Raw genomic sequence first — 9,676 nt, forward strand, 5'->3', positions numbered from 1 at the left:
AAAGCTGTCATATTCCTAGGCATCAATGCCACAAATTTTACAGGTTATAACATTACTTGCACAATGGTATCTGAAATTCCTGACGTCAGCTGCGGACATCTGCAAAGGCAGATATCAGTAGTTTCCTATTACTGAGAATAGTCTGTAAGAAAAACAGGAAAATGTCAACAGGTTCCATTTTTGCAACGCAGGATGACAAGGCAATGCTTACATAGTCTATGATAAACCTTGTTTTACATAGAAATAATTACTCCATACACTCAGTTCAAATGGTTACAAATATAGATAATACCACAACTATTTAACTATGCTGCAGTACTTGTCAAGCATATGGTCCTAAAAATACAACCCTGCTTTTAAGCATATGTGAGACACAGTTTAAGCCAGGCAAAATCCCATATGTGTTAGTAGACTTTAGCTTTAAGACAGAGAGTCAGGGCATGGTATCTTATTACTGAAGAAATAGGTGATTGTGTATAAATATTCTTGAACTACAAGACAGGACCTACTTCAGGAGAAAACTTTGGAAGCTGGACTTCAATCATGCACTTAATCAGCTATCAGTCCTGAAGAAGATTGCCTTGAAGATTCCCAGCAGTACAAAAATGGCTTCAGATCATTCCCAAAATGTCTGAAGCTGGTAGGACTTAGCAGGCTTTGGACCTCCTCTTTTATTAATGAGAGCATTGCTAGTGATATTAATGTAATATTTAATAATATATTGACCATTTTGTTGCACATTGACATTGTTATTTGTTTTCCACCACTAAAAGCTACTGAGATTGACTATTTTTTAGTGATTGTCAAAATTAATGTTCTAAAATCCACACATACATGTCTTAAATCATTGACATGGAATTTCAAAAAGGCTGAGCATCCATTGCTTTCTGTGTAGCCTGCACTTCTATATCATAATTATCCTTTGGATCATGAAGATTTAGTGTAAAGGTCTTTGGACAACATTTGAACAGTTAGAATGATGTATATTTTAATTCAGCATCTAACTCATAGCTGTCTTAATATACGTACTGAATCAAAAAGTAAACAGATTGCAAACCACACTGTTTCCTTATTACAATTCCTTCTCTTATCACAATTTCTCATGCCATTCTGAAATCATATGAAATCAATAAAGGTCGGTTAGAAAATATTACTGTCTTTACTGTTTAAGCAGGCATATAAAAGCCCGTGCATAAGTTAGAAATTCAGAAGAAAATCAAAGCAGAGATCTTGTCTTAACAGCTTTCATCAGCACCAGTAGTTTCTTTTTAAAGAAAACACTACCTTGCAAGGAGAAAATAATGGCAAGTTTGAACTGGAGTTATCAAGGCAACAATGGTAAAAGCTATCTTTAATAGAAAATCAGATTTATTTATAATATATTGAATATTTCTTTCTTTTCCTTATAAAAATTCTTCAGAATTACATGGATTATTAACATAACAAGTATCTGTATTATCTGTACAATTGGCTCCAAGGGAAGGTGTCATGAATTCAGTATTGGTACAGAATTAGAAGTAGAAAACTTCAATTATTTATTTATTTTGCCTAGGACCTGACCACTGGCACAAGTTATACCCTATTGCCAATGGAGACCGTCAATCTCTTATTGATATTAAACCCAAGGAAGTCAAAAAAGATGCATCTCTGGGGCTTCTCCAGATCACTTGTAAACCTTCCACGTGCAAAGAGATCGTCAATGTTGGACATTCATTCCACGTGAATTTTGAGGATAAGGACAATCAATCAGGTTAGTAAAAAGGGGATCTGGAGAGGGGGATGTAAGACATTTTCTTTTTTCATTCTCTTTTTCTCTAATTTATATAGAAAACAAGCCTAGTTGCTTTTCAGGAGTATTTATATAGATAAGGGTATGCTTGCTGATTTTTTTATACTAGTTGGCAACACACTTTAAGTGTCACGGAAGATCCAAATTATGTTCTTTAAAATTAGGACTTGTTGACAAGTGTTCTTGTGTTAATGGTAAAAGGACTGGTAGTTTCCCAGTAGGAAACTTCCAGGAGAATCACTGGTTTGGGGAAGGGAAGGTAGGAGGAGAGTTTCTAAACACAGTTACTTCATTGTGCTTTTTTTTTTAATCAACATGCAGTGAGAGATTTATACATATGTAAAAGTTTTACTCACAGTATAACTCCATATGGAATCACTCTGGGCTAGGTTTTTTTCCTCAGAGAGTCTTAGTACCTTGACAGCAAAGGAGGAGATTTCTTTGTACTGATGTATAATATTGCAAGTGCTGCAAGAACTCCAGGCACATGAACTCTAAGCATCATGCACAATTACAGGTGCCTGTCACCACAGTGGGAATCAGTACACATTTATGTGCTTGTAAGCAAGGCATTAATGATAATGACCAATAAACAGTTAGTAACATCCGAGTACACCTGTGGCATCTCATAATCTAAATTCAGAAAACATCAAGTACCTATAACTGTTACTTCTGTGAAGAAAGAGGCCTTTAAAATACTATCATAAATAATACAGATTTTAGTGGGAAGTGAATTCCATGAGGTAGGGCAGTTTGTTCTGCAGTTATTAAAATCCACTTACTGTTTCTGGCAAACTGCTGTTTTTCTGCATTATTTTTCCTTTTGTTTTCTCTCTAGAGTAGGTGTATTCACATATATTTCACCTGAATTTTGGAACTGTATTGAGGACACATACAGATTTACTATAACCAATGCACTCATATACATACCTAGAATTAAAACCTTCAATAACTTTGGCTTAACTGCACTGTGGGGTTTTTTTTCTCCAGATGTTTAAAAATAATCTAATATCAAAACATGTTAACATGTTAACATGGAGAAAACTGCTGGCATGTTATAAAATCTTTGAAATCTATAACTTGCCTGTCAGGAAGACTTTATTGATTGATGTTTTTACCATACTTCATGCATTTGCAGTGCTGACTGGTGGACCTCTCACCGGAACATATAGATTGCGGCAGTTTCATTTCCATTGGGGCCAAACGGATAAGCAAGGCTCAGAGCACTTAGTGGATGGAAAGAAATATGCCTCAGAGGCAGAGTCAATGAAAGAAAAGTCAAAGTCAAGTTTTCAAAGTCCAGTCACATATATCATCCCTAGGAAAAAAACCCCTCATTTGTAGATAGCTTTGGTAGTTATTTTATTTTGCAAAAGCCATACCATCTCTGCGTGTGCAAAGCTGACTCTGCAAGAGCAAATTGGGTTTTGTGTTCAGTACTTATTAATCTAAATTTAGATAATCTAAATCCATACTTAAATAACGAAATAGGGCTGAAAAGTGCAGATATAAAAGTAAGTAACATCTGCTAAATGTTAAAAAGGTCAGCTGTACAAGTACATTCAGCATAATACTAAATCAGCTGCTTTTTAGAGAGGCTGATCACCCAATGCCCCACTATAATTGTAGCTGGAGCTCCCCAAAGCTACAAGCATGCTGATCACTGTAAGGTGGTTTTTTTCCTGGCTGTTCAAGAACAACAAATAAGAAGGAAACCCAGAAGAAATTAATGAAGAGAAAGAGATAAAAAAGTTATCTGGTAAGGTCCCCAGCAGCTGTCAAGAACATTAAATGTCTTCAGATAATGAAGCAAGGTCTGTTTTACAAAAATTAAAAACCACCTCTAAATTAATAGATTTTATTTGTTTTCCAGTGCCTTAGTGTCCTGCTAATAGTCATCAACATGCCAACAAACAATTCATGTTCAATCCATGTAATGTTATCTTTGGCAGCTTTTTAGATTTTAGGAACATTACAACATGACAAACTAATGAGACGGATTATATGTTTTTAATTTAGGCATTAGGAACACACAGCCAGAAGTGTGTTCCTAATAGGAAATTTTCCGCTGTTGAGAGTGCTAAAGCTATCTCATTTGATACAGCCAAGATAAGAAAGAGGTGTCCCTTTAGAATTGCTTTCTGCTGTAAAGAGATAATCCACTTAAGCTGTGTTTAAGCAGCACATGATTAAGTGTTTATTAGTTTGCTTTGAATCAATAGTTTAAAATATGTTGAAACAGTAAAGGTGTTAAGTTGAAAAGACAGCAATTCAGCTTTAAAAAATACCAGAAATTTAAAAAAAAATCTGATTTAAATCAGAGTTTTAAGATTATGTGCATTATATGATAATTTCCATGTTCTGTTTCTATATTTTAGAATCTCCTCCTTGTATTTTAAGAAGTTTTGATATTTTTTGTGACTATGTTGCTGAAACATTATACAAATAATCCAGGACTAGACTATTGCCATAGAGTTACATAGTTGCTGAGGAATTGCTAAGCATATTCATAGGTGAGAACGCATTTAAAGAAATTCTTATGATTTCCAAGTTCTGTAAGTTTGGAAATTTATATTTCACAAAAAATAGCTCAAGATATAATATGCAACATTCTAGGCTGAACAAAAGTTCCTTAAAACTCTATTAAAGCAAATATTGTCAAACACTTATTGAAAGATCGATGTTGAATATAAACCATCCACAGCCATGATGTTCATGGCCATAGCATCAATCTTTTGCAGTAAATGGGACTATTGTGAATAAATATTGCACCATGTGTAACAAAGTGGTTACGCTCCTCAAAATGCTATTTAATGTATTACATTTTTAAAGACATGGAAATAAAGGCATGTACAGGAGCCTGTTATCAATAGAGCTAGAAAAATATATGTCCCTTGTAAGCTGTGATTTTCTACATCTCTGTGTACTTACCGCTAAATTGCTTTCAGGAATATGTGCAGTTCTGCCTACCCCAAGATAAAGCCTGGGTATGTGTCCTGACAATGCCAGGGCAATTCAGCAGAACACCATAAATCTGCAGGCATTCACAAGCATGTTCTCAGTTTCATGATCAGACCCTAAGACTACAGAGTGGCGTTTCTATTTTACTCTAATTGCGGCATTTCTTTGTAGTAGAACCAGCAAAATTGATCCTGTCAATTGCTTTTGAGCTTCATCTCATTCACTGGAACGCGGACAAGTATTCGAATGTAGCTGAGGCTTTCGACAAGCCGCATGGCTTGGCAATTGTCACTGTTTTCCTGAAGGTCAGTTACTGACATACTGAAAACACACGTGTCTCTCTTCCCTCATCAAAACTGCGGTCAGTGATGAGGACTAGGAAAAAATATGTCTTTGTGTTAAATTGGTGGAGATGACTGTCTCTTATCCTGATTTACCCCATATTGCCAACTTTGCCCATGCTTCTACATGCATGTTTTACCCAAATCCCCATTTCATCCACAGACCCTTCAAGAAGAGCTGTGCTTTAAAGCATGGATGCTAATGAGCTCGTGGTGTTTTGTCCACCTTTGTAACAGGCAATGCTCACACCTTTTGTGTTTGCTTTCCACTCCATTTACAGCAACGTGAACTTTCACAGAAAGATGGTTTGAGTCATGTGTGCTATTACTGTCTATCAATCAGAAAAGAAAATCCGAAATCAGAACTCCAAGAAATCTTGAATCCATGCATATGACATATTTAGCCTTTCAAAATCAACTGAAGTGGGAAAAAGAATTCCTTATTATTGACTTTGTTATATTAAGGAAATATGACAAAATAATGTTATATATTATTATATACTGCTAAAATATAATTACTCATAGTTCACATTGCAAAAAGATACCAGCAAAACCATCTCTCTGAATGCTTTCAAAGCGAATTTCAAGGATAAGCACATATGATCAAAGCAATCATATACTTCTGAACCACAGATTATTTTTGCAGTACTGTTTGCATTACTCTGCAAAGCAGAAGCAAAACTTCCTGTTATTTCCTCAAAAGTTCTAAATTTTGTCTCCTTCATAGTGGGTTTGCAAAGCTAAACTAATCAACATTTATAAAGCATATTCTTATTCTTGATTCTGTTAGAATAAAATTATTGTTATGTATTTAGGATTTTAAAGTATTTTTTTATTTACAGCTTGGCTTATGCAATGAGAACCTGAAGCGTGTCTTGAAGGCCTTGGATTCAGTAAAAACTAAGGTAAACATCATCACAGCCTGATCATGATAATATATAGAGTAGCTAAATTAAAATCTACGCAGTCTCTCATCTGCCTTTTTGAAGATTTCAGAATAATGAAATTATTCAGCAAGGGTTCAGCTGAAGGAGGCTGTTGAGATGTGGGAGCTGAAGGTATGATCCTGGATATGAGTTTATGGGAACCCATAAGACATTTTGTATTGTTGGGGCTCTACCCTGTAGACAGCTATGGGCTCTTTGTGTAAGAGTAAGAGTACACAGTTCCTGATTCCTACCTAATCCTACGCTTCCATCCATCTGTCTGTCTATTTAAAATTACCCCTGGTATCCATCACCAGCACAGCCTCACAATAACCAAACTGAAGTTTCACTCAGTTAAAGGAAGGAAAAAAAGGGAGAAGAAATAACACCAGAACTGCACTTTTCTTAAGCTGTCTTGAAAAGCAGTGACTATTCCCACTAAGCCTCTCGTAAAGGCACAAGATAAGCAGAGACAGAATCTGAATATCTGAATTTTAGTGAAGCATGTTAAAAATACAATACAGCATCTCCCACAGGATTTTAAAAAGGAATGTAGACTTTGACCCTGAACATGCAAACATTATCAACATGTGTGAATCCTCCCTTTAGCCTCAACAGACAGCTGAAAATTAATTATACACTGAAGTGTTTTGCTTGCTCAGGAGCACAGAGTTCAGTATTTTGGAAAAAAAAAAACCAAACCCACAACCCTTTAGTCAGTGATGACTGAACTCTTTAGTATCTGATACCATTTGGCGGGGGAAGTTGTTTTTGTTTGGTTTTTTGAGTAACACTGCTCATTGTCAGTGGTGCCAGCCTAGATGTATCTCAGTGTCAAACTTATCACCAGGGCGAGCAAATCACCTTTAATGCTATGAGAAAACACTAGTGTTTTGGAATTAACTCCTCTGATTTATGAACATACTCCCTTGCAGCCTGAGATGTAAATCCTGTTTTACTCATGGGTTTCATTAACCCAGTGTATCTTCCACAGGGTAAGCAAGCTCCCTTTTCTGATTTTGATCCTTCAAGCCTACTGCCTAAATCCATGGATTACTGGACGTACAATGGCTCTCTGACTCATCATCCCCTCCATGAGAGTGTCATCTGGATTATCCTTAAAGAGCCAATTACCAGCTCAGAGCAGGTACAGTATTACAAGGAACAAGACCCTTCTTGTCTTTTAGGTTCAGGGACATTATTGCTTTACATTGTATTGCTGCATTTTATTAGGTTTATTTGTCTCATTTTTACTGTAAAATGAGTACTACCTTTACATCACATTATTGCTCTTAATAAACACTAATGATTCTGCCTCAGCCGGGTTAGGCTACTCACATCTTACAAAGTCTTGTGGGAATTGAGATAAGGTGACTTCAGACTGGTGGAGTTGCTTCCATTGCTCCAGGAAGGGCGATTTGCTTATTTAAGCTTCCTTGCGGTGCTGTGTCTCCCAAAGCAGACGCCAGACAGAAAGCTGAATTCTTCCCATCTCCATTCCTACAAGATTCCCCAAAAGAAATTCATATTCTCATAAAATCTCAGCCAAAAATCTGCCTGAGCAGGGAGTTTTGTGATGTGCCACAAGATCAAATAGCCAGAGTATAGTTATCCTTTCAGTGCTATCGTAGAGTGGTTAGGAGCTGTACCAATTGCTTTATTATAGCATTATTTCCTAACAATGTCTGTAGGACAAGCTAAATATCCCTCACTGGCTTTATTGAGGTAAGTATTCTTTCTGTTCTAAACTCTTATGAAACTGTCTTATGCAGTTAAATTATTCCCACCTGTCCTTCCAAAGGTGTTTGAATAAACATCTTTCCAAGTAAGCCTAGTTAAGTACTTTGAATCTTTGAAAATAAAAAGCACATATGTAAAAATAAATTGGGTATTATGAAGATCCTTAACATTCGTTCAAGGTGTTATTAACTGGGCTATCCAATGGATAGGGGACAGAAATTACGTACAAATAGTTTGACATAAAAAGCAATGTTTAAAGCAAAGTTGAATTAGTTCTAAGGCACTGGTTTTTACTTTCACAATTGGTGATATTTTTAATTTATCAAACCCCAGGTTTTTTACATAGGTGATAACACAGTGGTACCAGTATCTGAAAGTTCTGTGATAGTTGGATATAGGGGTGAATAGGATATTCAAAGATGGTTGTTCATTCCAGTACTTCTGTGGCAGCATAAATCCTGACTCGCCACTGGATTAATTCAATATTATGAAGCTTAATTTTTTTTAAAAATAGAAAGTTAGTTGGAAGTATAACAATTTCTCACTGACATGCAATATAAAAGTGAAAAGCTAAATATATCCCTTCTTTCCTTACCCCATTTAGCTGGCTCAGTTCCGCACAATCCTGTCTTCTGCTGAAGGGGAAGCACCTTGTCCCATACTGAGCAATCACCGGCAACCCCAACCGCTGAAAGGCAGAGGGGTGAGAGGCTAATTCCAGACAACCAAAGCAAACCTGGAGCACGGTCTGCTCATCAAGAGCAACACATCCAAACAAAGACTATGGAAAAATCTACCAAAGAAATGAGAATGTGCATGTGTTCTTAGCTGCAATATTCCTGTCCTGCCAGAAGCTGTTGTAATTCACTGTGGCATTTGGCTAGTGCTTTTACTGGAATTAATCTATATTCTTTTTGTGGTAGGCAGCTAATCTGTTTTAATGCATGACTTCTAACAGTGAAATGTACTTTAAAATTTTTAATGAATCTTCACATTCCTTCTGATGTACTAAGTAAACCGTGGTGATAAGAAGCAAAGTAATTGTTCAGAGCAAAATTAATCAGTACACAGCTTCCCACAAGGAGAGTTTATGCAACTGTATGAGATGTCTGGTGGTTTTTGCAATGAAATTGCTACTGTTTGTGGCAATTACTAATGGGTTATTGTTGATTTGGCTAATAAAAATGGTTTCTTTTTCTAGTTTAGCTGATATATGCCTGGTTAAAAATAAATTAATAAAGAAAGCGCTTTGAAATGAAACAGCATCGTAACAGTGCTATGCTATCAGTGTTTTAAAAGAAATTGTGTGATAATTGCTGTTTTATTTCACCTGCAGATCTAATAAAGAATTATTAGACATATGTCCATGGATAAATAAAGCACCTTGGTCTGGCTGTACATTTAAGACACACACTTATGGCACCGGTTTCACTATTTCTCAAGCAGAGCAGTACTCAGCTTTGCAAATGGCTCCAGCAGTGACAACTGAATTATTTAATAGCCAGCAGTGGCAAAGGTCTGAAGAAGATGAAGTCAGACTCTACAAGGAACAACATAAAGCATTAGAACAGAAATTAGGTTTCCAGTTGACCCCATTATGTAACTTAAATGTTATTTGACTGAAAAGATGAAGTACCTTCATTAAATTACGTAAGTGACTATTATCTGTTGGGGTTTTGCAGCACATGTTGCTACAGATACAGTTTCTTCTTTAACATTTGCATGCCTTTGACTATACAGTAAAAGCAGTGCTGTAAACATTTACAGTTCCTCACACTTCCTCTGTAAAGTACAGAAATTTTCAAATCCATGTTCCCAACATATTCAAAAGCTGAATTGCTTTAAATGCAAAGTAACACCTCTGCTGCAGTCAGCTGCATTCAGTGGGACATACTCCTAGGTCCACCTTTTCAGCTAAC

At 36.2% G+C, this 9,676-nt stretch overlaps 1 protein-coding gene across 1 annotated transcript; it reads left to right on the forward strand.

Annotated features, from left to right (window-relative positions):
• Positions 1-1,301: 1,301 nt before the first annotated feature.
• Positions 1,302-9,093, forward strand: LOC127013223 (carbonic anhydrase 1-like). Its single transcript, XM_050891955.1, has 7 exons — positions 1,302-1,338; positions 1,553-1,750; positions 2,928-3,046; positions 4,960-5,055; positions 5,934-5,996; positions 7,012-7,164; positions 8,362-9,093. Exons 1-7 carry the CDS (start codon positions 1,302-1,304, stop codon positions 8,470-8,472), a joined length of 777 nt encoding a protein of 258 aa, XP_050747912.1. The 3' UTR covers positions 8,473-9,093.
• The last annotated feature ends 583 nt before the right edge of the window (positions 9,094-9,676 follow it).

This window comes from Gymnogyps californianus, chromosome 2 (genome assembly GCF_018139145.2).
Source record: "Gymnogyps californianus isolate 813 chromosome 2, ASM1813914v2, whole genome shotgun sequence".
Taxonomy (NCBI): Eukaryota; Metazoa; Chordata; class Aves; order Accipitriformes; family Cathartidae; genus Gymnogyps; species Gymnogyps californianus.

What these genes read in the sequence shown, in the direction of transcription:
- LOC127013223 (XM_050891955.1), top strand. Translation starts at nt 1,302, where the DNA reads ATGGCAAGTTTGAACTGGAGTTATCAAGGCAACAATG. An exon ending in GAGTTATCAAGGCAACAATG is followed by an intron (nt 1,339 to 1,552) that starts GTAAAAGCTATC and finishes TATTTTGCCTAG; the next exon opens with GACCTGACCACTGGCACAAG. An exon ending in GGATAAGGACAATCAATCAG is followed by an intron (nt 1,751 to 2,927) that starts GTTAGTAAAAAG and finishes ATGCATTTGCAG; the next exon opens with TGCTGACTGGTGGACCTCTC.